General features: G+C 33.1%; 5 protein-coding genes across 6 annotated transcripts; 1 reads left to right on the top strand and 4 right to left on the bottom strand.

The window, feature by feature from the left end:
- Positions 1-1545: 1545 nt before the first annotated feature.
- LOC140878682 (ankyrin repeat-containing protein At5g02620-like) lies at positions 1546-5290 on the bottom strand. Of its 2 annotated transcripts, none has more exons than XM_073282306.1 (4): positions 4883-5290; positions 4221-4712; positions 2982-3391; positions 1546-2732 (listed from the first exon to the last, which is right to left on the bottom strand). In XM_073282306.1, exons 2-4 carry the CDS (start codon positions 4657-4659, stop codon positions 1875-1877), a joined length of 1707 nt encoding a protein of 568 aa, XP_073138407.1. In that variant the 5' UTR covers positions 4660-4712; positions 4883-5290; the 3' UTR covers positions 1546-1874. The 2 variants fall into 2 exon arrangements, with proteins under 2 accessions (XP_073138407.1, XP_073138401.1); XM_073282300.1 differs by having other exon boundaries at positions 4221-4698.
- An 866-nt stretch (positions 5291-6156) lies between these two features.
- Positions 6157-8648, bottom strand: LOC140867545 (polygalacturonase-like). Its single transcript, XM_073272616.1, has 4 exons — positions 8202-8648; positions 6835-7124; positions 6514-6742; positions 6157-6378 (listed from the first exon to the last, which is right to left on the bottom strand). Exons 1-4 carry the CDS (start codon positions 8646-8648, stop codon positions 6157-6159), a joined length of 1188 nt encoding a protein of 395 aa, XP_073128717.1.
- A 2624-nt stretch (positions 8649-11272) lies between these two features.
- Positions 11273-13006, bottom strand: LOC140875823 (polygalacturonase-like). Its single transcript, XM_073279619.1, has 4 exons — positions 12578-13006; positions 12101-12390; positions 11751-11979; positions 11273-11529 (listed from the first exon to the last, which is right to left on the bottom strand). Exons 1-4 carry the CDS (start codon positions 13004-13006, stop codon positions 11311-11313), a joined length of 1167 nt encoding a protein of 388 aa, XP_073135720.1. The 3' UTR covers positions 11273-11310.
- Positions 13007-20499: 7493 nt separating this feature from the next.
- On the top strand, positions 20500-23824 carry LOC140864898 (2-alkenal reductase (NADP(+)-dependent)-like). The gene is made up of 5 exons (XM_073269339.1): positions 20500-20845; positions 21887-22064; positions 22414-22580; positions 22812-22894; positions 23271-23824. Exons 1-5 carry the CDS (start codon positions 20618-20620, stop codon positions 23647-23649), a joined length of 1035 nt encoding a protein of 344 aa, XP_073125440.1. The 5' UTR covers positions 20500-20617; the 3' UTR covers positions 23650-23824.
- A 177-nt stretch (positions 23825-24001) lies between these two features.
- LOC140875592 (large ribosomal subunit protein uL2my, C-terminal part) lies at positions 24002-26314 on the bottom strand. Its single transcript, XM_073279317.1, has 3 exons — positions 26169-26314; positions 24618-24852; positions 24002-24536 (listed from the first exon to the last, which is right to left on the bottom strand). The coding sequence occupies exons 1-3, from the start codon at positions 26248-26250 to the stop codon at positions 24233-24235; spliced, it is 621 nt and encodes a 206-aa protein (XP_073135418.1). The 5' UTR covers positions 26251-26314; the 3' UTR covers positions 24002-24232.
- Positions 26315-27799: the final 1485 nt, after the last annotated feature.

Genomic DNA, 27799 nt, shown 5'->3' with positions numbered 1-27799 from the left:
TTGTTTAGCAGCCTCACCAAGAGTACCTAAAGTTAAGTTGTTAACTTACGAGAAAGCTAACTCCAACAAAATTTGTATGTTTTTTCTTATAAAATTAGAGATAATTTGATGGTGCAGAATTACAATTGCCAAGTTAACGATATGAATTGGAACCATTGATGCTAAGCCTGTGGAGTATGAGAGAGATATTGGACACCACAAAAAATCGTGTCTTAATTTGCCTCTCTTGTTGACCCACCCCACCTTTTAATTTGGCCTCTAAAAAATTCACGTGTAGTAGTTATATATATCTATATAGACTGCAAAAAAGAAAAACCCACAAATTTTTTTAAGGCGAAGCATATAGAAGAAGATGTTATATAATATATTTTTCATTCTAAATAAGAATTGGGTCGTTCCGACTTAGATAAACCTATCATTAAAAAAATGTTGCATAAAAAACATGTATGCATGATTAGGATATAACCGAGGAAATTAACTTTATCCGTCCCTGAGCTTTGACTAATAATAATTTATATTTCTATACATTATCCTGCATAAATTTTGATTAAAAAGGATGATTTTTTACTGATAAATCTTGTGAGATTGATCTCTATTTAATTCAACATGTGAAAGTATTATTTTTTATGTCATAAATATCACTTTTTTACTTTAGATATTTACTTTAGATATGAGTCGAGTCGACCGTGAATAATTTTTATGATCGAATCAACATCACAAATTAATTAACTAAGTCAAATAATGACTTAAATAAAACAAGGAAAGCTTGCTAGCTTTATTTATATAATCTAAATTGACTACTTCAATGATCAAGAAAAGCATGCCAGATTTATTTGTATAATCTAAATTGGTAATTATTTATTCTACGTAAGATTTGAAATTAGTCCTAGTGGTTACCTAATAGAAGATAAATACGAGAAACGATATGCTTCAGCTGCACGAGGATAATGTTGATTATTTTATTTTTTTTCACAAAAAAAAAAATCTTAAGTAATTATTGTAATGGATTTCATGAACCAGTCACACTGTCCAAAAAATTAATTTTTAATCAAGACTTAAAATGTGTAATCTTAACATAATATGATCATTAATTAACTTAGTGAAATATGTAAAGAATGCAAAATCACAAATGAAATAATTAAGACAATAAATAAAACTCAAAAACCTAGATAAAATTATTTTAAAATTTTTTGTTATACCTTTTGATGTAATTCTAAACATCATTACAAATAATTATTTTAATTTAGTACACATTGGAGATTTAAAAAACAAAAAAACGAATTTATATAAAATAAAATTATGAAATTAGTTGTTCTAAAGTGACATAATTTTGGTTGGTGCGGCGTCGCTATCGTAGTCCTTGAAGGGACATCACATGTTCCATCTTTTTATTAAAAAATAAATAGTTTTTTCGTTGCTAAAAATTTATGTATACTAATTATTGATTTTTTAAAATCATTGCTTTCCACTTTCAAATTTCATTTGAATTTCAGATTTGAAATTTTACATCTCGAGTTCCAATTCAAAACAATATTCCCAACAAGATACTCAAGAAAATCTAGTAAAATTATAATTATGTAGATCCATAATACATGATATTTCACACATCTTTCTAAATACCACAAATTTTACTCATCGCCACTCTCTTGCAACCTATGATTTCCGACAGATCACAAACTGCATGTAATATCTCTCAAGTCTTATAACCCGCGTAGGATCAATCCCATACATATATATATTATGAAAGTTGCATCACCATAATGAATACTTCCCCTTTACTCAACCCCGGAAACAATCAAAATCGCCATTCGAGTCGAGCTTCCAGGCCGAGTTTTCCAAAGCGTATAAAGTTCACCATGCACGGGTAACGTGTTTCAAAGAGCATACATCCTCTTGTATCTCTCGCTGTATGTCTCGGGATCGGACACCATATTAGACGCGGAAAAAGAATGTGAGAGCGTCTTACCTCTCCTTATGATTCTCGAGTCTTCCAACCGGTGCTGAACCACACAATAGCACATTGAGCCAATCGTAGTCATCATTATGATGGAGCCGAGCACGGTAGCATATATAGCAAGCCATTTCTCATGATATCCAACCACAATATAAGTAAGTGAAATAAAAGCAATTGAAATAAAGAGACAAGCCAACCACATGAGCTTGTTTATAACGAACATGAGCTGCTTCTTGGCCTGGTGCTCGATCACAACCACAGATGTTTGAACCAGGACCACAGCCAGGGAGATGAACAAGGCAAAACTGTCGAATAGAAAGAAGATTACAAAAGCTGCGTTACTTGCTATGTTGGCCTCCCCTATAGAGAATCCATTGGTTTTCTGCTCGACGTATTGGCCAGGTACTGTGAAGATGGCGGCAAAAGCAACTGTAGCAATAAGGACAGCCACGACTGTTGCGGAGTTTATGGCATTGTTAAGACCCTCGAGGTGAAGCTTCTTAACTTTCTTGGCAATTTTTCGTACCCTGAAGCCAGTCTGGCGACTCTGTTGGAGTTGGGACTGGACATCGTGTTTTATGTCACTGACAGTCTGCTTGAGTTGCTTCGCTGCACTTTGTGGTTTCCCGTGATCTTTAGAATGCATAGCTCCTGCTTCCTTTAAGATGGTAACTAGCTCGGGAAATTCGAACTTGCTGGCAATATCCAGAGGCGTCTCTCCAGAACTATTAGTTGCATTTAAGTCAATACCCTCATTGACTATTAAACACCGTACTATCTGCAAGGTAAGGAAACAATATCTACATCAACTTTCGAAACAAAAAATACAATAACAGAAGTCAGGGAGAATGTTAGCAACGGAGTAGGTTTCTTGTCTAGGGGAGGCAAAACAAGGATGACGAAATTTTAGACAAAGCATAATATACACAAGTTCTGAAAAACATTGAAAAGCGAGGGACACGGGGTATGGTCCCTCTGCGTTAGCCACCGTGAGAATAAAAACCACAGCAAGATTTCTTGAACAAACCTGAATACGGCCTTTTCTTGTTGCTATATGGAGGGAAGTGTTGCCCTTGTTATCTTCCAACTTCAATACAGTCGGGTCCGGTTTTATAAGCTCCATAACAATATCTACATTCTGTCCCTTAACAGCCATATGCAATGCAGTTTGGCCTTTTCTATCGGTTCTAAAACCAGTACTCGGATCTTTTGTCAAAAGGGATTTGACCACTTCCAAGTGGCCCATCCTTGCTGCCGTGTGAAGCACAGTTTTCCCATTATTGCGAGCAATCTTCGCTAGGTTGCAATCAATGTCCAGAAGGAGGTTTACAACGTGAACATGTCCCTGAGCAGCTGCTGTGTGTAAGGCAGTAGAATTGGTAACATCTGTGGTCATGATTAGGCTGGGGAAAAAACGAAGCAGTTCCTTCAGCACATCTGTAATTTTACGAAATACTGATGAATATGAGCACGTGAAATCTCTTGTACAGTTTTTTCCCCCTTTTTGGGTTCAGTCACTTCTTTTTATTCAGATTTTATTCCAATATACTTGTACAAATTCATTGTACACAGAGTCAACTACTAGTTCATCTGACATATAAGAAAGGCCAAGGATTTGAACACTTGTAACACTCACCAAGATTGGGAAAACAAAATTCAGATATGATTCATCTATTTAATTTAAGCTTAATCATTCTTACAAGCATCAAGCATGCACAGCCAACTCCACAAATCTAGAATAGCCTTCACATTTATCCACCTTAGACAACCATCTCCACAAATGATGAGGGTAAAAATCAAATTTGAACACCAAGAGTTCCCGTTATCTGGGAAAGGGTGCGAGGGAAGTCCCTATGAGTTTAGGCATATCTATGATGCTAGTTGCCAGCTCCCAACATGGATCATGTAATGGGGCTGTAATTAAAACTCATCAATATTTCAAGAACCTTGCAAGACTACAAAATATAGCATCACAAGTAGCAGAAGAAATCGCGTAGATGTCATCTATAATCTTTACATGGTGCCTTATTATAAATTTAGAAGAAAAACTAGAGTAAACTCATTCAACCGATCGAATTGAACCCAAACCTAAACATTTAGGAACTCGTATGTACATGATACGCCAAGAAAAACCCATTTAGCAAAGAAAAGCCAAAACCACCAAAAGCATTAAGAAAGCACAATCATCAGCAATGCTGCTTCCAAAGCTAAAAGCCCTCCGTAAAGAATGAACAATAGTTGAAAAAGAACTCGATTAAAGACTTACCAAGATGACCCTGCTTGGCAGCCACATGGAAGGGATCATAGCCATTGTTAGCCGCAATCGAGGCAACCTCAACATCCGAATAACTCAAGAACTCCCCAACAACTGATACATGCCCGTTTTCTGCAGAAACATATAAAGGAGTCTCGCCTTCTTGGTTTTGATTCGATAGCAAATCTCTTACACCGTTGTTAATGTTTTCAAATTTTTGAATTATTTCTTTCACTCTCCCTAAATTCCCCGCTCGAGCAGCAAGATGAAGAGGGGAATCCCCTCGCTTCCCCGGTGAATCCTTGCTCTTTTTCCTCTCACCACCAAAACTCAGCTGCCTCTCCATTGCTAGCCTAAAGCTTTTCTGCTTCTCCATCAACCCTTTGAAGCTCTTCTGTTTCTCCATCACTATACCACGAAAACTCCTTTGTTTCTCCATAATAGGCTCCATATCTGTAGAAACTTCTGAGATTCCAGGCAAGAAAGTTTCCTGTAATGAATGTTCTGTTTCACTCAGCTGTAGCTTTATTGAACTCAACTACATCTCCGTGATCAAACATAAATTTCACATATTTTAAATGATTAAGCACACCACCTCAAGAATTTAAAGATGACTCTTATTTTATTTTATTTAAAAAAAACAGATAGAAAAATTAGATAAGAGAGCAAAGTACCTGGGAATCTTGCTAGTGATATAAAGCTAAAAACTTCAACCTCGATACTCTTGCCAAACCTCACAAGAACCCATCTACAAACTTAAATCCATAAAACCCCAATCTAAAGTGGATGTAATCTTTCAAACCGCTTCCAAAAATAACCAATTTGCACAAAAAATGGAGCCCGAATTGTTTCGATTTCGACGCAAAATCTGAAATTAAGAGAACTTTTTCCAATAGCCACCATCAAGATTCAAGATTAAAGATCGGAACTTTCTTCAATCCATGGAGAACCACATAAAAATCACACAGAAATTATCCACATATGATGTACACAATCAATCAACTGGGGTAGCTGCAATTTTCCTGACTTTAATGCACAACTTTTTTGGATATTAGTGGAGTTAGATCACATGTCCTGATTTTGTTCTTATATTCGTAATTTTTTTTTATCCCTTCCTATAAAATTATTAATAACAAGAAATAAAGTTCAGAGAAGATTAAAAAAAAACTTTGCATATTATATTTTCTTCCTACTTTATATTAATTAACTATTGATTACTATTATAATCACGATTTTTTCGATGCTAACTCATTGGATAGTGCCCAATGAGATAGTCAAGATGGTCGCGCGAACATTTCACTTGCATAATCGTTGAATCTGACATGTGCCAGCATCGACCTTTCCTATAATCACATTGTTGTTATTATTATTTTGAAATAATCACCCTTTTATTATAAAATAGTCATCCAATATTTTATTAATTGTTGGAGATGAGCCAAATGTATTTAGTTAATAATCTTTGATAAAGAGGATTGTTGATATGCTATTTTGATTAAAATACACAATCCATTTTAGGCTTTAACCGTTGGGCCATCCATATCATCACGAAGTGTGTAATAATTGGATTCTACAGCAACGTGCAAATTGAGTATAATTCTTGGGTCATTGTAGTCAGCGGTCAATATTGGAGGGTTTACTGAAATTTGAAAAGAATGTCGTACGTACTGTTTTCATTTTCAAGTCTACAACTAGAGACGTGAGAAATACTGAAATATGTTTCAACAGACAGATATAATAAAATGTTATTACTAAGAATTGAACTTTAAAGCAAGTTGAAAATCGATTGAAAAAGGGACCAAAACTAGCGATTGCATTATATATTTAAAATAAAAATCACACGAAAATTTACATATAATTTCATTTGAGGGCGGCGATTGCTAATGTATGTAGCTGCCACGCCACATGTGATCAAGCAAAATCGATCATTCACTAGCTCGTGGGCTCGTCGTTAGACCAAACAACTCGTAGGCTCGACTCGACCGGTTGTCGTCCCCGCCGCATAAGAACACAGAGCCTTTGGCACATGATTCTGATAACTTAGGCGAACGTTTTCCAATTTGATTTGGTCGCAGGGTTTCATCTTGCTGCAATCAAATTTCACAGCCACTTCAGTGGCTGATGTCCCATGAATTTCCCGATAAGTAACATCTCTTATCTTCACACCTGACACCTACATCAAATAACACGATCAAAAAATATATATATATCATGTATCATCCAATGGAAAAATTAAATGCTCATAATATTATAATTTGTAAGTTATATATATATATATTTTAAATAAAATAAAAAAGGAAAAAAGTACCTGTCCAGGACAATTTTTGCCGCCGGGGCAATAATTTTGGTCAATGACGATAGGATTTTGCACATTGGTCATTATTGCATGCTGAAACACAACATTATAAACAAACCCTTTGCTTGGTCTTCCCCATGTCTTAATCCTCAGACCATTTTGTGCATCTTTAAATGTAACCGTTTTAACTGTCACATTTTGTACTCCAGCTTCATCATAATCCTTGCCTAAGCTTCCGATGCTGCATTTCAGGGTAACATCAACATTTCCGATAGAAAAATAAAAAGAAAAAAATTCAGTGATCACGAAAATTAATGTTGTGTATTGTATAACCTGATGCCATGTCCGGGGCCACAGTCGACCTTTTCGATCAACAAATTGGTGGTTCCAGGCCCGATCGAGACGCAGTCATCTCCGGTACTAATTTTAGAGTTCAAAATGGTGACATCGGTGGACAATTGGACGTGAATTCCATCGGTGTTGGGGCTGTTTCCCGGAGCCAAAATGTCGACTTCTTGCAACTTCACGTTTTCGCATCCATTGATCACGATATGAAACATCTGGCTGTTTATGGATCTCATTCCAATAATTTCTACGTTTTTTGAATTCGACAGTCCCAAAGACTGCAAGATAAAATGAAATTTTCAAAATTTGCACAATGACAGTACTGGTTCAAATTTAAACATAATTAATACTGACCTTTTGTTGCACGCATTACATGCTAAACATTAAACAATCCCTTTTTTATAATAAAATTATATTATAATTAAATTTGTCAAACAAAATGATTGTACTATATATTAAATAAGAAAATTGAGAGGAAAAATTTCATAAATAGTTAAATGAAAAAAAAAGAAATTGAAATAATAGTGGAGAGAGGCGGTTTATGGTGTGTGTGTGAGTGTGTGTTTTTATGTATTTATTTTATATTTTTGTGGAAATACAAAGATACCAACTTATAGTTTCTCACATAATAGTAGTAATAGTGTATGTTTGTTCGAATTTAAACAGACTTATTATCGGACAATAAATATTAGAGGTCAAATAGCTAGAGCAACTTGAAAACATGATGCGTGCAATATACGATATGTGATTATGATTTGAATGAAATTTTGATTCGGGATTTAGTAAATTTACTGATAATGTTAGCGAAGTTTATGTTTGGCAATGTTGACTTATCAAGAAACACACAACTATATAATAATTGATTTGGTCGAACAAGTCGGTTAAAGAATTTTAGTGGACAGGTGCATTATTCAATCATTTGGAGAAATTAGACACTTACGTTATGTAATTTATTCAAATTTAAAATCGATTTAATGTGTGATTATTATCTTTCAAATATCGTGACCATACAATTTCTCACTAACCTAAAAGTCGTTAATTTCCTAAAAATATGGTCACTTAACATCCCACATGACCGAGAAATCATAACCTCTCATTTTGAAACCTCCGAGCTTTAATACTAGCCTAGCTTGTTTGCACCATAATACTAAAAACAAATACTTTTTTTATAAATATATAAAAATCCATCCTCACAAAAAAAAATTCCATGTTTTGAACCCAATCTAAGGAAATCATTCTCTTGAGAAAATCAAATAAACATATAACAAAATGTTATTACTCACATTTTGATTGATTTTTTTTATAGCAACATAAAGTGAACCAAAAACACTAGTAGTATACAAAAAAACACTTACCGTGGCACCACTAGGGCAGTTGTTTCCATGCATCTTACAAGCCCACAAGCCGGCACCTTGGCCATCGAGGGTGCCACCTCGAATAGAAACACCGTCGACCCCCTCGAAAAGTAGCCAGTTACCGGCATTCCCAATGACGTTGTAGTCGAGGGGGGCGACAAGGGTGCCGTCGACTTGAATGGTGATGGCCTTATTGCGGCAACGACCACTAAAGTGTAACTTCTTGAGCAAGAACCTTCCTGTTGGCACATAAATGGTGGAGGGATTTGTGGCGCCACAGGCCGAGGACCATGCCGTCGAGAAAGCGGCGGTGGAGTCGGTCTTTCCATCTGGCTTTGCACCTAAATCCATGACATTTAATATGTTTGGAGTGGCAAATGATTTGTGGTATAAGATGAAGAAAAGTGCAAGAAAAATGGTGTTGGCTATAGAGTTCGTGAGATACATTTTGTAAGAGAGTTTTAGTGGGGTTTGAGAGAGGGGGGAGGTTTTGGTTTAAATTTTGGGAGTTGGGAGTTTTTGGGTAGTGGGGAGTTGCATACTTATAGGTGATTTGGAGGTAAAAAGCTTGTGTGTTTTCATTTGTGGTTTCTTTTTTCCTTTCTTTTTAACAGAAAAAGAAAATAGAAAGGGAAAGTGTATTTTAATACAAGTCAATGAAATAAGGAGGCAACAATGTATCGGCGCAAATTAAGAAATTGGTTAACCTTTATGGGTTGCTCACATTCAACTGAAAACGGCTTTGCATTGCTTGGGACAGAAAATTTAGCACACAAAGTTAATGAAGTGCGTGAACTTGTACAAAAATGAGTCGATATATTTGACACAATATTCTTTATTTTCTTGATTAATTAGATATTTTTAGACCGAGAAGTAGCATATATGTATAATATGTTATGTTATAGATTGATTGGATATTCTTTCTCTATATTGTTAGAAAACAGTTTTCAATGTAAAATCAATAAGATTTCCTTTTATCTAAAAAATATATATAACGAGTTAAGTAGGGTATTTTTCAAAGTAAAGCCAATCAATTAACAATTTAGTAATGATGGTATCATATTTTATATAATAAAAGGGTAATTTGTATTCACTTCTCCGGCACTTTTTGTTTTTGAGATTCCTCTCTTGTATGTTATAAATTTATACTTGATAAGGAAGGTGAATGTCAAATACATAAAGTATGGGAGGTGAATGCAAATGGCGATAAGACCCAATAATAAAGTGGTTAAATTAAGGAGATTTAATAAATAATAGCCCAATTAAGAACTTTTAGCCCCTGTAGAGCTAAATTGGCAAATATTTTGCTTAGTTTAATTGCCTTTTTAGTCCATTGAAATTTTTCTATAAATATCATTCACTTTCTCCATTTAAAGGAGGTTAATTTTAGCATTCAAAAAGCTCTCTACTTTTGATTATTTCAAGAGGTGATCACTAACTTGCGCGTTGGAAGATTTTTCTCGATGGATTCATTTAATCTCGTTATGGAAAAAATATTAAAACATGTATTCTTATAGATTTGTTTTACCGTACGTTTTCTCTCTAGCCATAATTCCTGCGACAATTAGCGAGATTGATTATATGAATATATATAAACTCATAGAAATTAATATATATAATTTCGTCTTTAAAGGACATGTGTTTTTAGCTAGATAGCTGGCCAAAAAACTAGCTAGGTATTCGATTTTATATATAATTGTGGTGTTGTGCGGCCGCAAATAACATGTAAAAAAGCACGTTAAAATGATACATACATGTGCAGCAATTGCTAGTAAAGAAATATGGAGCCCGTTTGCTTTCAGTAATTTTTATTAAAAAATAAGTGTTTTTTAATTTAGCTTTTTAAAGTAATTTTTTAAGTAAAAATTGAAATAATTTTGTATTTGGATAAATATATTGAAAACATTTTTTAAAGTTGATTTATAAAAAAAACATTTGAAAAGCTATAAATATGAATTTTTTAAAAAACACTTATTTTGGCTTAATTAAGTGCTTTTAAAAGCACTTAAAATTTATCCAAACACATTTAAGATAATAAAAACACTTTTGTTTTAAAAAAAAAAAATTCTCTTTTCTCTACTAAAACCAAAGTCATTTATATTCTGAGATGCGTGAACACACAATATTATTGGGGAGGCGCGCTGCATGTGAATCGCCATTTTTATTATAAATTATTTATTATTTCATGATGCATGCATGATTGGCTACTTTATTGACGCAGGCCAAATATTGGTGCTATAAAATAATTAAACTAATCCAAATATTGATCAACAATTTGCTTAAAAAATCGAATTCGCAGTTGGATCAGATAAGGATTCTGTTTTACTGCAATCAAATTTTATTGTCACATAAGGATTCGCAATTGCTTAAAACGCTTGTTCTAAAAATCGCCGCTTAAGTGGTTTTAGGACGTGAGTCGGTGACTCACCCCCCGATTTTTAAAAAATCGGTGGATCCAGGCGGTGTTCGAAGAATCGACTGCCTAGGCGAGTAACAAACAACCTAGTACAGTTCGATGTTTTTTTTTAAAAAAAAAATAAACATAAAATAAAATATTTTAAAAAATAGTTGAACAAAGTTATGCATATTTTTGTAGAAATATATCCACATAAAAAATTTATGCACATTAATAAGGATGATTGAAAAAATATTAATTAAAATATTAAACATATTTATGCATATTTTGACTAAATTTTTGATATTATAAAATATTTATATACATATTTTGTAAAAAAACCCGTCTAAGCGGCCGCGTAGACCTAGGCACTAGGCAGACGGAGCTAGGCGGTGCACGTGGGTGGGCGCTCGCCTAACGCGTTTTAGAATCTTGCTTAAAACATGTATTCTTATAATATTGATGCTATATATTAGTTAATAAATAGCTGAGTATGCTCAAATTTATGGAAATTTTAATTTCGACTACTTGCTAGATAAGGATTCTGGCAGAGCCATTCTGCACCTGATCACTTAACATAAATGATGAAAGACCCCGAGATGACATAGATCTCGAACGCACGTATACGTACGTACATACATATCATATATATGTATATAATGTATATGTTACATATGTATGTTGATTTAGAACTTAAAACTTCTCCCGGCGCCCCTAAAAGCAACTGGTTGGGCGGACAACTCCGGTGGCCGTGCCGAGGGCATTGGTACAGGATGCAAGGGCTGTTTTATCTCCGTGAGAAAGGTTGATTTGATCCAAGGTGATTCCTTTGCAGGGATATGTTTTACTGCAGCCAAATTTTATTGCCACTTCCGTCGCAGATGTTCCATGAATATCTCGATACGTTACGTCGCTGATCTTCACACCCGAGCTCTGAAGAAATTAGTGTACTAGACAGATTATTTATAGTACACTCGAGCTCCCAAAAATAACTCATGTTTTGATCATAAATTCATGCTAGAATTTTCTTTTTAATTAATTAATTAGCTAGGTGGTGTGACATATGCACGGCAAAAACACGAATTGATGACTCCAAGTTGATAACTTATAATTTAGTTTGAGTTAAGATTTTGGATGATCATATATATATTTACCTGGTGGGGACAATTATGGTCGTTGGGGCAGTAATTTTGGTCGATAATAATCGGATTTTGGACATTAACCATCACAATATGTTGGAATAAAACATTGCGCACGAATCCATTGCTAGGCCTTGCCCATGTCTTCACCCTCAATCCATTTTCAGTTCCAGTCAATGTAACTGTTTTAACTGTCACATTCTCTACTCCTGCCTCTTCCATATCCCAACCAAGACTTCCAATACTGCCCCGGCCCACCCCCAAAAAAAAAAGATTTAAAAATTTATATATATATATATTTAAAATTAGGCATGTTAAAATCACCATAGTACTGTGAAATTATAAGGTCGATGCATGCATGGTACCTTATCCCGTGTCCTGGGCCACATGCGAGGCTATCGATCCACACGTTCGAGTTACCGGGGCCGATCGAGATGCAATCGTCGCCGGTGCCGATGTGGGAGTTGGCGATGGTGACTCCAGAAGATTGTTGCACATGAATACCATCGGTGTTGGGACTGTTTCCGGGGGCTGAAATTTTCATGTTGACGAATTCGACATCGTGACATCCATCCAACAAAATGTGAAACATTTGGCTGTTTGTTGAGGTTAATCCGTTGACCATTATTTTCTTCGAGTTGTGGAACAACAATGACTGAGAAATCATATTCAAATTACTATTAAGTCATGTTAAAACAAGTAGATATTTATGAGACATAAATTTTTATTTTTGAAATGTAACGAAAATGTCATGCTAAATGTGTTTAACACATGCAAATTAAACCTACTAAATAAATCTTCCACAAAATTCGTTAACTTATTAATTCCCACGTTTGACATACCGTAGCTCCTTGAGGACAAGTCTTGCCAGAATTCTTGCAAGCCCACAATCCATTGCCTCGCCCATCTAGGGCTCCGCCGTATATCGAAACTCCGGTGACGCTTTCAAATTTCACCCAGCTGTCGGTATCCCCTATAACATTATAATTTAAAGGAGCTACCAGAGTTCCATCTATGCGAATGGTTGTTGCATTGTTTTTACATGAAGCCCCATCGAAACGAATATTTCCCAAAAGATATCGTCCCGGTGGCACGTAAATCGTCGCCGGTTGCCTGGTAGAACAGGCTGCACCCCATGCAGAAAGAAAAGCGTTTGCGCAGTCCGTTTCGGAATCGGGTTTTGCTCCGAAACTCATAACGTTGTAGACTTTGTTGGCTGCAGATGATGATGGTGAGAAATGGAAGATGGTTAAAATGAGAATTTGGATCATTTTTTTGCTAAGTTATTTAGTTATGTGATTCAATTGTGTTGTGTGTCATTGATGTGTTTAATTAGGAGGTATTTATAAGCATTCATCTTCATGACCATATCTTTATTTTGTACCAAAATATTTTTTTTTTTTTTTTTTTTAAAAACGAAAGACCAAAAAAAAATATCCACTTGAAATAATGTTCCCCATATAGCTATCTAGGTCCGATTTTGGTCATTTTCGAATTAATGTGTCCTAATGTAGCCCTAGAAATCGAGAATTTAAAACAAACAAAATTAATTCGATAGGTTTACTGTACGTACCTAATTTCGGGAGAATTTATCGAGTATATAATTGAAATATGGTATGCAATTTTATAACAAACAAAACAAAACTGTCTTGGGGCTGCCTAGCTAGGTTGATGATTTTTCAGATCAATAATGTATCGATGATGTGGATCTACATAATTGGTAATTAAATTATATATTTGAATAGAATTTCTAATTACCAATGGAGTTTAAAATTAATTAATTTTCCAATACGTATAAACATGCATTTATTACTTATCACACCTTATGCGCTTAATTACGAAATGTCTTGACAAGCTTATGATGATCGATCTATGCACTATGCTAGGCATTGTTATTTTTAATAACAAAAATAAAATATTGGGGCAAGATTGATGAACAAACAAATTAAGGTAGTGCTAGCAACTTTTAAAAATAATTACAAATTTGTTAAAAAAAAATCTATAAACATTTATTTTTAGAATTTACAAACTTTATCTAAGCGTCTTTTTCACACTCATACTAAATCTGCATAAATTTGTAAAACTTAACTCAAAAAATAAGATTATTGTGTTTTTAGAGAGGTTAGAAAAACAAATAGTAGTCACCACTTGGGGATCAGTAATTAGTTGAATGTCATGTCTACTGTGGATATCTTTTTTGGTTAAACGAACCCACTTTTACTTTCATTTGTGTACAACTAACCTAGTCCAATTTGTAATTTGATCTAATCAATTACCGTACAAATACAATGCATTTACTTTGACCCACATGTACTTTAGAACCAAATAATTAAAGTTTGGCTCGAATGGCCAAATCACACCCTTTTTTGTATGCAAAAAGTGTTGAATTATTCAGTTGAGTAGATTAAATTTGTTTATTTTACCTTTTCTTAACACATAAATTCATTTATTTTTTAATTAACAAAGGATTCGAATTAAATGGATGCATGGGAGTAAATTATATCCTTCTTATCTACTACTATTAACTATTAAGTATTAATAAAGCAAGATAGTTGAGGTTCGAATGAAAAAGTTTAATTTTTTTCAAATAAAATATTGAAATTATTTTTAAATATAATTTAAATTTCTAATTAACTAACTATTATAATTAGATAGAAATCAATATGGATATAGAGTGTTATGATAGAAAATGTATGTAGAGGTGATGAATGTACACTTTAATATTTTAAAAACTTTTGTGGCAATTAAACTGAGTTACCAACTATTGTCTAATTTTGTTTAACAGACAAAACTTGGTGCAATGACTGATTTGATCAATGCGGAAAAATTTTGTAGTGTAAAGTTGAGTTGATTACTAGGCAAATAGAAAATACGCAGTAAAGTAATATAATTAACAACACAGATCAGTTTGTTCTTATAAGTCATTTGGGTCTTATTTGTATTTCCATGTTCATTCTGATCTGCTCGAGCAATCTGATCTATTTGAGTCTTTTGATCTCCTTGTGTCCCGAAACCAGATGTCTTTTATCATCTCCAAAACTTATTGTATGTTGATTTAATATAGATATTAATTCATTAATTTAACATCGTAATGTATGATTATGTCATTACAAATATTACATAAGAATTTTAAAAATAGCTAAATTTCAATGTACATAAAAATTATTATAAACTCGTAATATTCTAACGTCCGGAAAATTCATAAATCCATTTACGAGTGTTAAAGAAATTTTAAGTTATTTTATTTATTTATTTATGATTTAAAAGTTATTTTAAATGACTTAATTAGATTTAAAAAAATATAAATACTAAGTTTAAATTTTAAGACTAAAATATAAGATTTAAATATTCTTTTATTTGGTAATATATGTTCTAGTGATTAACAACAAAATTTTTATAACATAAAATATATATCATTTTAATTTTACTTATGTCAGGTAGATAAATGTTAAATATTAAATTTTTTTTTGTTTTGAAATTTTTTTTTCCGAAAAATGCTAGTACAAAAATACATTAACTCTTTACCTAAAAAAAACACATTAACTCTAAATTTGATTAATAAGTTTTTATTTTGAAATGAAACTTTTGTTAGTAATATTTCTTCACTATGGTTAAATCTAATATTAGTAGTTAGAAAATTAATTTATGTTTCATTATTTTTAATTAAAATGAATATACCCTGAATCAATGCCTAAAAGTGAAGCTGCACAGTTGATCGTCTAATAGAAATTACTTTTTATGAGTACTATGCTAATACTAAATTTTCTAAATCATGATAAATTTGCCTAAATATTTCCTTGAAGAACCAAATTCTACTAATCTCTATCCATTGGTAGGAAATTCTTTGGCATTTGGTCAATTGTGTCGAGGTCAAATAATCATGATAAACCTTTTTGATCTACCTAAGACATGACTGTGCAACCACGAATTCCTTTACATGCATAGAAAAACAAAACCTCAATATCATTTATCGCGGTTCTAATAATATTGAGAAATGAAAGACTGTTTTTTATTAATAAAATATTGTAAGAATCAATTAATAAATTCTTGTTGCTACGTACTTTGTATCTCTTGTTTATCTTTCAATAGCGATATATAATGCTGCATTTAATTGATGAGATTGTTTCTGAATAATTGAACAATATAAAAGTTTATAAACAAATTTCAGAAATACAAATGCACCGGGCCGGGCAAAGGCACAATTGCAAAATGTGGTACAGGATTAGCATCACTTGTCTCACCAAAATAGAAAATGCAAAGTAAACAGGAAAGATATTTAAAATTAGAGGTTTCTTTGTTTGAGAAGGAGAATGATTATTAAAACAAAAAAATGGAAGCAAAAACATGTCACAAATTATGTAGGATTTATAAAGTGAGCCGACTACTACCAGGGCCGTTCCTATTTGGAGGCCGAAGAGTCGTCCGACTCGGGTCCATTTTTTTTCGGGGCCCGTAATTTTGAAAAAAAATTTATTATATAAAAGTGTAAATTGATCCAATATAAATTAATTATTTTTGGGTTTTTTTCATTCATATCTCAGAAAATTATTTTTTCTTTGCCTACTGCCTAATATAATTTTTTTAATTATTTATGGGCTTTTTGATAAATTTATTTATGAAGTTTATTATTCCTATGTCTCTTGATAATTTTTTTCAAATATAAATTATTTTTCTCGTATCCAATATAAACAAAAAAACATTTTTATTCTCTAAATTTATTATATATTAGTGTAATTGGACCAATATAAAAACATATTTTCTGACTCATAAGGGTTGTTCTGATATTAATGAGCACGATTTATTCTTGGAGTTGACATTATTGAAGTTCTCATTACCAAGAGAAACAAAACCGACAATGGATGTAGTGAATTATTTGAAAAAAAAATTGATGGATATTTTTCAAATACTCACATTGCTTATAAAATCTCGTTGACTATACTTTTTACAGTTTTAAGTGAAAAACAAAATTTATCAAATTTAAAGCTTTTAAAAACATATCCTCAATAAACCATGTTATGTGAAAAGATTGAATGAATTGGTTATGCTATTAATTGAGAAAAAAAAATTCCTGAACAATTTGATCAATATTGTTAGCTCTAAATTGTTAGAAGAGTTGTTTTATAGTAATCATTTTGTACAGAATATGAACGCGCATTATGATTTAGGGGTCTCTTTTAAAAGTTAGATTCAGACCCAAAAATTGTTAGGATCGACCCTGACTACTACATGCAATTGATATATTAAAATGGCAAAAGCGAATTCTGATAGTGGTAAATAATGTAGTCGAAAAGCAATAGACATCCGGCTTTATGTGGAGAATCGAGTATGATTCCTGTTTTTCTCGATAAAATGCGGATGCGTATATGTATGAATAATGCTAAAGATATAATATGTACAAAAATATTTACAAAAATTATATTGTTAGATTTTTACATTATATCGTGAGATTTTGTATTCGATTATATCATGAGATTTGAAAAATAAATTTTTTATGGTGTAAGATCGATGTGTAGTACAAATGTGGTTATACGTGTAACATTACCCTATAAGTATGGATTTTGGATTCGGGAGAACATGGTAGTCAGTACGTCGAAGGATCTAATTGGCTATTGTGTCTTTAAACAAAAAAAACTCGAATTAACTTCAAATCAATATCAATAGTATCCTAACAAAATCTCCGAACAACCTCGATCGATTGATATTTTTTTTTGAAATAATTGGTCGTAATTCCATCAACTTAGCACCTCAGGGCCTTTGTGAATTGATGGGAGAAGGAAAATGAGAAACGTGAGTAATGGAAAATGAAAAACATCCAATTAGTATTACTATCAATTTCAATCTCAGCCGATCGAAATAGGGAGGGGTAGATCATGGACAAAATTTTGGTGTGGAGCCAAAATTCAGTTTTTAAATGGCTCTACTCTTACTAAAGTAGAAGATATATATAATTAAAAATTTATATATTTGTGAAATCAGTTGGGTTTGGATTTTTTAATCAAACAACAAATTTTTTATTAATGTTAAATTCAATTTAGTTTAATTTTTTGATTTGATTTGATTCGATAATTTGGTTTCTGCTCACGATACCGAACTAAAATACCGACTTTTCGTGATACCGTACCGAACTTTTTTCGAAATATAGACATTTTTTTGGTATATTGAATTTTTTTTCAGTATCTATTCGGTACCAATATGAATTTTTTCCATACCAACATCTCAGAATTTCGATATCGGTACCGATATGAATTTTTTTCATGCCAATATTTTTTATACGGTATACCGAAAACCCACCCCTAGACGTAATCACGTAAAATGGGCCGTATTACAAGTTTTAGCCAACTTAATAAAGTGTGTTAAAAAATAATAATATTGCAGGCCCAAGTTCTAATAGGATTGGGTTATTGAAATTAGAGTGGGCCTGGTCCTCGAATCTGAAATCCCTGAAGAATTTCGGATTTACTGTGGAAAACTTTGTTATTGCGATAAAAAGAATTTCAATCGTTTGATTTTTTTGTAACCAAACACATAATATCTATATAATAATAGATGAACTCCTAAAAATAAGTTTTAAATCACCTTGGTCAAATTAATAGATGAACAAAAATACTTCTTACTACTTATAATTATCATCTTTCAACTTTATAATTTTTTCAATTTAAAAATATATAAAAAAAATTTATTATTTTTAAATATAACATAAATTATTTATGCATGTGAATTTTCGAGTGTAGAGAGTCTATAGACTACTACTATTATTATTATTTATAGATGAATGATATTTACAATCCAATTTATGTTAAAATGCAATCCACTTTTATTTTTTTTGGCAATTGTACCTTTTATTGATTGTTGTTTTTAGTAAGTTGGTCAATCATCCTTAATTACCCTATCAAAAAACAATCAACCTTAATTACTCAAAAATATCGTAAATGAATTTGCCAATGTCCATAAATGGAGAAAAAACCCAGTCTAATTTTTTTAAAAAAAAATATTTTCATTAAATCTTCTTAAAATGTACAGAACCAAAATTTTGATCCCGAGAGAAAATCATTCCATAAAATCGAATTTCACTTTGGGAAAAAAAATAAAATCCTGAATCTTCTAAATCTATATATATATGTGTGTGTAACAGTAACACAAATGAACACGTACGACACAAAGCCATTAACTCGATCGATCCTCTAGCTAGCACGAATATTACGTATAATTATGAAGAAGATTTGGATCCTCGGTGTGTTTGTAATTGTAGTTCTCTCTAGATCTGCAGCATCAGTACTCGAGGGCAGAACGATAACGAAGACGAGTGGCCCCGCGGGCAAGTGTACGTTTAAGTTTCCGAGTCCCTGGTGCAAGAAACTTGGAATAAAAATATGCATACCTGAATGCTTGAGAATAGCTGGGCCAGATCTCTATGATGTTCATTGTGACACAACTACATTGCTTTCACGATGCGCTTGCTCCTTTAATAATTGTAGTCACTAGCTACCTATATATATATATATATTTATTGTGTTCATGATTCATGAGGTTGTATGGAATGTCCATACGAGATTTTATTATGGAATAAATAATGAAATATACATGTTCCTCTTAATTTACTTTTTTTATAATAATTTTCAATGCAAAATATAGGATGATTCTTATAAATTCTCGATCATATTGTTTACAGTAGATTAAAATTTTAAATTTAGATGATTGTCACCCTTTTATGGGTTCGAAAGTACTGAAAAGTTAGGAGTTGGTAGCAGTAGAGGGGAAGCGAGCGAGATAGTAATTTGTTTTGGTGTGAATGGTAAAATAATCTTTGATTACGTATTACGTAAATCGCACTTTAACATATATTCAAATGTTTACTTTGGGTTTATTTATTTTGACAATAGTAGACCGTAAGATTTTCTAGGACGACTTTCAATATTTTCGTTAGTCTAAATATTGTTCAATTATTATTTGATTCTTAAAATAAGATTTGCTGATATTAATTTGATGTCGAAATTCAGCCAAGATATATGGTTTGCTTGTCATTTTATTTTATTAAATTTTTTTTAAAAAAAAATAACAGTGATAATTAAGTGGGGAATGGCGATGTGTCACATGTGTCAATGAGTTAGAAATGTGGTAATCATATGTCAATGAAGATTAAATCTCGGCCCCTACAAAAATCATCGTTGTTATAATTAATCCAAACGATGAATAGTTTTCGAAATAAAATATGACAAATCCATAAGACGGCAGACGCTATTAATATTGTGGATTTTGACGTTTTGCATAATTGTGAGCGATGGATGATATTTTGGGAGAAAAATGGTCGAAAATGTAGGACCAAAAGTTAGTATCAAATTGAATCGAACATAATTAAATATGTAACAATATTTAACAAAGACGTATAAGAAAAAGCTTATATTAGTAGTTAATTTTATTTATTTTTTTGTATAAATAGCATTATTTATGTATTCGATCGGACGAAGATCTCACTCAATAACTTAACTTTATATTAATCGAAAATTATATGTACATATCGATATGAGGGAAAATCTCAGTTTTGAGGTTATAATTTTGTTACTTTCAAATTTTGATCTTACATGTTATCGAATTTTAACTTTAATCTTATAATTTTTTTTAATTTCATATCCGCACTTTATTAATATTACATTGGTCATTAGTTTCCTGTTAAAAAATCATAAAATGACAAATACGGATAAAATAAAACAATTGTAACAATCCAAATTAAATCGATGCTGCCAGAATGCTGCCTTATACGTAATCAAAGACGTCATATTCTCGCGATCACACACATTTCACATTCATATAAATTGATTCCACAGTTTCACGATTCATCTCCAAAATATCCACAAATTCATTCACGGATTACAGTGATTTGGAAAATGGCAGATGAAGTGGTGAACAAGCAGATTGTATTGAAGCACTACATCAAAGGCTCCCCAAAAGAATCCGATATGTCACTCAAAAACTCAGTTATCAAGCTCAAACTTCCCCCAGATTCTTCCGGCGCCGTTTTGGTGAAGAATCTTTACTTGTCTTGCGACCCTTACATGCGTAATCGGATGCAGGAATCCCAAGGAGGCTACGCGAGCTCCTTCACTCTGGGATCTGTAAGATATCAATCTCGCTATGTACTTTTAATGGCTTCTCTTTTAAAAAAAAAAAAAAATTGTTTTTCAACATCTAATTCAGATTTCGTTGTATTTAAGTATTAATTGATGTTCGTGCTTGACGTTTGAGGAGGAAAGGTGAAGTTGAAGTGATACGCTACTGCATTGACTTATTTTTCATTTATTCTAGATGCTAGTGATTGTACGCGGGGGATCCATTATAATTGAATAAATTTGGGTTACTTTAGTAGTTTAGTTCAATAAATCTGCCAGTTGAAATTTTTAACAGATTGAGCTGACTGAAAAAGCGGAATTTTTTGATGGAAAATTTCTGTTTAGCATGATAGACTGACTAATGTCCATGTGTAGCTCCAATGATGATCTTGAAACAATAGTTAAGTTACTGATTCTTGGGTGAAAAGTTGCTTGCAAAAGTATTGTATTCCAGAAATTTGTTTGCTCTTCTCTTCAGTCTTCAGTATCATCTGCCTTCATTTATTATAGGGTTCACATCAATTTATTTATGTTTTAAGCAGTCAATAGGCAAACATTCAAGTACAATGCATTATAGGTAAAATTTACAAGTGATGAGATTATTGCTTTGTTTGTGCATTGCTTTACCTGGCGTAAAACTAATTAAATCTTGTCATGATCCTAGCTGAATGCCTTTATTCACGGAACTTATCCCAACTTATCCCAATTTTATTCGAAGTCGTTCGTTTCTAGAGTCATAAAAATGACTAAAAAAAAGTAAATTACACGCCTCGGGTTCAAAATGTCTCAGACTTCATGTTTGCCTCTATGTGTGACTGTGTGTGAGTGTGTCAAGATGAAGACCAAAACATTCATTTTGACCTTCTGTCCTTTTCATGGCAGAGTGGATGAATTAATTGGCAAAAAGTAGAAAGAAAATAGTTGTAGCGTGATCATGCTAACCACTTTAAGGAAATGGAATGAAAGTTTACAGATAATATTACTGATTGTTATCAATCATTTTAATTGCCTTCTTTTTATTTTTAACTTTATGAAAACTGATAACAGCCTATTGTGGGATATGGAGTGTCCAAAGTAGTGGATTCTTCAGATCCCAACTACAAGAAGGATGACTTGGTATGGGGAATCACTGGATGGGAGGAGTACTCCTTTATCACAGATCCAAACTCACTGTTTAAAATTCAAGACACAAATGTGCCACTTTCCTACTATACAGGACTTCTTGGTAAGTCATACACATCATTAAGTTATTTTTTCAGGAAGGTCGATTACCAACATATCATAACATAATATTGTCACACGATATTTCCACTTCATAACATGATCAACTTAAGCTTTTGAAACTCTGATGCCATAATAATTTAAGTTTGATGCGCTAGACTGGTTATTCATGTTTTCTTCATGATTATTGCATCATTATTGTCTTACCCTCCTTATAGAACAACACAATTTAAAAAAGAAAAAAGAAATTGGAATAATGCTTCAGTTACTGATGTGAGAAATTTATTTGTATATGTGGCTTTCTTTCGGTTTCTTTTCATTGTTGCTTTAATGGACATCATCTTGCTTGATAGGTATGGCCGGCATGACCGCTTACGCTGGTTTTTTTGAGGTTTGCTCTCCCAAGAAGGGAGAAACCGTGTTCATTTCAGCTGCATCTGGAGCTGTAGGTCAGCTTGTCGGCCAATTTGCAAAGTTGACGGGGTGCTATGTTGTTGGAAGTGCAGGAAGCAAAGACAAGGTCAGTCTTATGATTTCGCATCATCTCCTGAAAGAATATAGAAGCGACACTTAAAATTGAGAAGCCCTCTCACCTAATGAATTAGTATTTGCCGTATTGGGAGTGAAGTTCCGTACTAGGCTTATGTCTTGGCAGCTTGTATTCTTTTTTCTACTAATCCACAGTGGTTCAATGGCGTAACTATATTGGATCAGGCTCCTGAATCAACATATCGTTTTCCTTTTGTTGAAGGTTGATCTTTTGAAGAACAAATTTGGATTTGATGATGCATTTAATTACAAAGAAGAACAAGACTTGGATGCTGCTTTGAAAAAGTGAGTTTTTTTTTAAAATGAACAGATATTGCCACCATGGAATGATTTGAAACACGATGAATTTTGTTTATGTATTTGTTTTATAAATTCATCTCCATTCGTGAGCTTCTCCTCGGACCACAATAAATTTTGAAAGTTGGAATCCTTTTTAAAAATAAAAATCTTGCTAGACTCATGATTTGGAATTCAATTGCAGAGGGAAGGGGTGGCCGGCAGACAGTACACCCAATCCCTCAACTTTTCGGTGGCCGTGCATGCTTTTTATGTTCTATTAACGGGTTAAAAACATGATACCACCCCCTATATTTCAAACAACTTAGTTTTTGTGTTTCGTCTCTCTTGGCTTCGCGGCTTATTCCAATCTTGTTTTAATTAGGTACTTCCCTGAAGGCATAGATATATACTTTGAAAATGTCGGAGGGAAGATGCTTGATGCAGTCTTACTCAACATGAGAGTCCATGGCCGCATAGGGGCATGTGGGATGATCTCACAATACAATCTGGAGAAGCCTGAAGCTGTTTATAATTTGACGAGTATTATAGGAAAACAACTCCGTGTGCAAGGATTTCTCGTTGCAGCTTACTACCACCTATACCCGAAATTTCTTGATTTGGTTCTGCCTCATATAAAGGAAGGAAAGATCACTTATGTAGAAGACATAGCAGAAGGGCTTGAAAGCGCACCAGGGGCTCTAATTGGACTCTTCTCAGGTCGTAATACTGGGAAGCAGCTCGTTGCTGTGTCTCATGAATAGGGTGTGGGCGCGTAGCTATGTTATATATGTTTTTGTGTATGCATGTGTTTGTGTGCTTATTGGCGTGCGTGCAACGGCCTAGTTGTCGGATTTTGTGGTGGATGAGGAAGACGATTTCTTGCTTTGTATTTTTGTACTTTTGAGGTTAAAATATAAAATTCCGATCAAGTTTTAAGCTTGGGTTTTTGTAAGCGTATATCAACCACCAAGTTATAGTTTCATGATGAGAATTGATGAAAGCTAAACCAAGGTGAAAAAAGGTTGGGAAAGAGGAATTTATATTTGAAATTTGGAAAAAACAAGTGTCGGATTAATAACCGTAAGACAGATATAAACTTTTATCAGACAACTGAAATTTTTATTTAATGGGTATATAATCGGATTTAACCGTCATTCAAGTTTCGTTTATTCGTAGCGCAATTTATCCTCTATATTCTACCCTTTCGGCCATCAAACTAGCAAGGAGAATATGTATTTCCTATTAAAGATCATGATGTCACATAAAGAGACGCTCCGAGTGAAAAAGAAACCAAACCTTTTCAGCCAAAAAAGAAACAAAATCCCTCGGATGATTCTCTCCTCCCTAATTCCTTCTCTTGGGCCTAGCAGTTTTGTATCCGCCTTTAGTAGGCTTCCCCCAGGGTGAAACAGACACACGACCATGGCTCCCGCTACTCTTACTCCTTCCTTCACCACCACCGTGAGGATGGTCAACAGGGTTCATGGCCACACCTCTCACCACGGGCCTCCGCCCCAACCATCTACTTTGACCAGCCTTTCGCAGTTTCTTTGATCCATGCCCTGGATTTGACACCATCCCTATAGTCGCCCTACATCTTGTGTCTATCTGTTTCGTGGTTCCAGATGGCAATTTTACCTCACAGTACCTAAAATTAATCAAAATGTTAACAAATGAATTAATTTTTACATTATCAAAATATCTCTCAGTTCAGAGATAAATACTTTACCTTGTAGACCTGTTCGGGACAGTAAGTATCTTTGCTGAGGTTCCTGCCGCACGAACAAGCTTCCCTCCTTGGCCAGGTCGCATCTCGATGTTGTGGATCTGGGTCCCAATCCGCATCATTGACAGCGGCATACAACTCCCAATTTGGGAACTGATGTCCAGTGTGAACATCTGGTTCATCATTGACGGAAACTTCCATGAAGGCACTGTTTCAGGATCCACTATTTCATTTGCCCCTGAAAATGAAGACATTACCATAAGTATCACGTCCTAAAGTCAGATATAGGGTTATAGGGATCAAGCACCTATAGTCAAGGCTTTTCACAATCCCCTCTCACAAAAGGGAAACAGAGGTCCATATATTGTGAATGGTTTCAATCACTGAAATGGAGAAGCTAAGCACAAGATAAGTCAATCCTGCCATCCTATCAATCGATTTGAACTTGAATTTTTATGAAATTAACTTAAACTAGCTCACAAAGCTGCTTCTTCGACATGTAATTACTTCAAAAATCAACAAACATATCCCCATGCAATTCCATCATCAAATATACATATTTAATCTATCTTCACAATTAGCTGAACCATGTTTTACAACAAATCAATAAACTGACCCAACACAGGCTAGGGCACAAACTTCACAAAAGAAGCTGAGGCTGAAATTTTTTAGAATTTTGACTCTCTGTACACCGAGGATTAGAATGCGAAGGAAGAAGGGTGCCAAATTTGAATTATAATTGACCTGTTGTATTCATGGAAACTACACTCCAACTCCAGCCTCGTGCTTTGCTTGCTTTGCTACTATATTTTCCAATACACCAGAAAATATAATACAAAATTTAGAAGTTTTCAGGTCAATGAAGCCTTCAATTGACAATTCCAAAACCCTTTTGCCAACCGTCCCTTTGTTAAGAGGAGCCAGAAGCACGACACAGGACACATGCATTTTGGTTTGAATAATCAAATAGGAAACCGAAACCTGCGTAACTTTATCCAGTTATGATCCCATAAAGAGAGATTTTTTAGAATTTCCCCCATTATTACAGTAAAGATTGAGCTTTTATTTACACGTTGAGTTTTTCCTACACTGAGAAACAGTATTGCGTTTTAATTGAAGTACCCTAGAAAGTAGAATCAAAGGGCTTCAGTTTTCTGCATTTGAGTTCATCCCAGAACTACCTCTCAAATTGAGCTGTTATAACCTTGAACCACTGCTAAAATCTTCCAGCAAAAAAAGGAAGGAAAAAAAAAGATTGCAAGAAAATTGGCTCATGTAAGAAGCGAAAACAAAAGTATCGTCAATGCATTACAAATTTACAATTCCACCAATCTATATACGTATCCCTATTTTCAGTCATTTAATATCCTAATCCCAATCTACAATGATTTTTCCAAAAAAACAAAGGAAAAAGATACCAATTGAATGAACATCAGCAACTACCTCCACCCGGAGGACTCACCGGAAGAAAGAGATCGGGAAAAACAAGCTTCTCTTTCTTCCGATGATGCTGCATCTAACAGTTAGTGCGATTCAGGAAAAATTAGGGCTCACCGGAAGAAAGAGATCGGGATAAAGGCTGGAGAAGTGAGCGGTGAAGAATCAGAGAAGCTAAGCGATGTCTGAAGAGAGCCATTGCCGACGCGGAACTTTGGGCCTCTGAGCTTTGGAAATTTTCTGTTAATTTCAAGCTGCTGGGACTAAATTCATCACCTTTTAATTTTAATTTTAAATCAAATGATTAAAGTCATTTTATTTTATACAATTTAAAAAAGTCAGTTTATTTATTTTAATTTGAAATTACATAAACATATTCGGAATTTTAATTATACAGAACTTTCCGTAATCAATAAACTGAATTTAAAATAAAAAACTATCATTTATTGTTACAAATGTGATATTTGAAAATTACGGGAAGAATGTGCTATTGTAAAAAAATAATAATAATCAAGGGAATGAAATATTTGGGAAGAGAATTGGTGTGACTTTGAGGGGTTTTTTTTCTAAATAATATATTTTAAAAAAAAATAACAAAAAATATCGCGTTTTAAAAACATTTATGGATTTATAATATTCCGGGACTCTCTGTCCCGGATTTAGCAGCTGCAAATATCTGCTAAATCCGGGACAGAGAGTCCCGGATTTCTTTTCTTTTTGTTTTGTTTTTTTAAAGTGTGGTTGCTTCAAAAATCGGCTGGACCATGCGGCGGTCCAGCCGATTTTATATTTAAAAAAAAAAGGGAATCTAGTCAAAATTTGACTGGTTAAGGTTTGACCAGTCAAAGACATTTTTAAATCCGGACCTGACTGGTCCGGATTCAGAACTGTGCACCAATTTGCAGGCTTAGCTGCTACTGTGCATCCGTAATTTGCGGCCTAGCTTTCACGTGTGTGTGTATATATATGTGAGTAAGGCTGTGAAAATTATTTGCATTCAAGTTTAAGTTTCATAACTTCTGTCTCTTTGTTTTAAAAAAAAACTCTATATCTCCAGTGTCTCTAAAAAAAATATATTGTGAAGTTTTTGTTTGGGAAAAAAAATCGAGATCCGTAACGTTTTGTTCGTGTCAAAACAAAAATGAAGTTGTGTATTGTATAAAAAAATCCAAGATCGCTCGGACATCCTAAATTTATTTATGTATACTGCCAGATTCATATCACTTTCTTAGTTTTAAAAGGTAAATTATAAGTATTGTTTTTTTATTTGATGTATATATTTATTTGTTTATTATGATTCTGATAATGATTTGTAATATTTTTCAAATTATCAATTTGTCGGTTTATCTTAATTTCACATGCGGTTGAAAGGTAATATTGTTATTATTATTATCACGATCATCAATTAAATGTTCATGATGAATATAATTTATTGTTTTTATTATTGTTATTATTATTATTATTATTATTATTATTATTATTATTATGGTGATCGTTGTTTGTTGTTGTTGTCATCATCAAGTCATTACATATAATTTAGTATTATATCCATTAACATTATTATAAATATCAACATGATTTTTCTATTCATCATTAATTTAATTAATTATAATATTTATAATATTATTTATTATTATTATTCGTATTGATGTAATATTGTTATTGTTATTATCACGGTCATAAATTAATTATTCACAGTGAATATAATTAATTGTTATTTAATTGTTGTTATTTTTGTAATTAGAAAA

This window comes from Henckelia pumila, chromosome 1 (genome assembly GCF_033568475.1).
Source record: "Henckelia pumila isolate YLH828 chromosome 1, ASM3356847v2, whole genome shotgun sequence".
Lineage (NCBI taxonomy): Eukaryota > Viridiplantae > Streptophyta > Magnoliopsida > Lamiales > Gesneriaceae > Henckelia > Henckelia pumila.
This window is presented reverse-complemented; position numbering and strand designations above follow the sequence as displayed.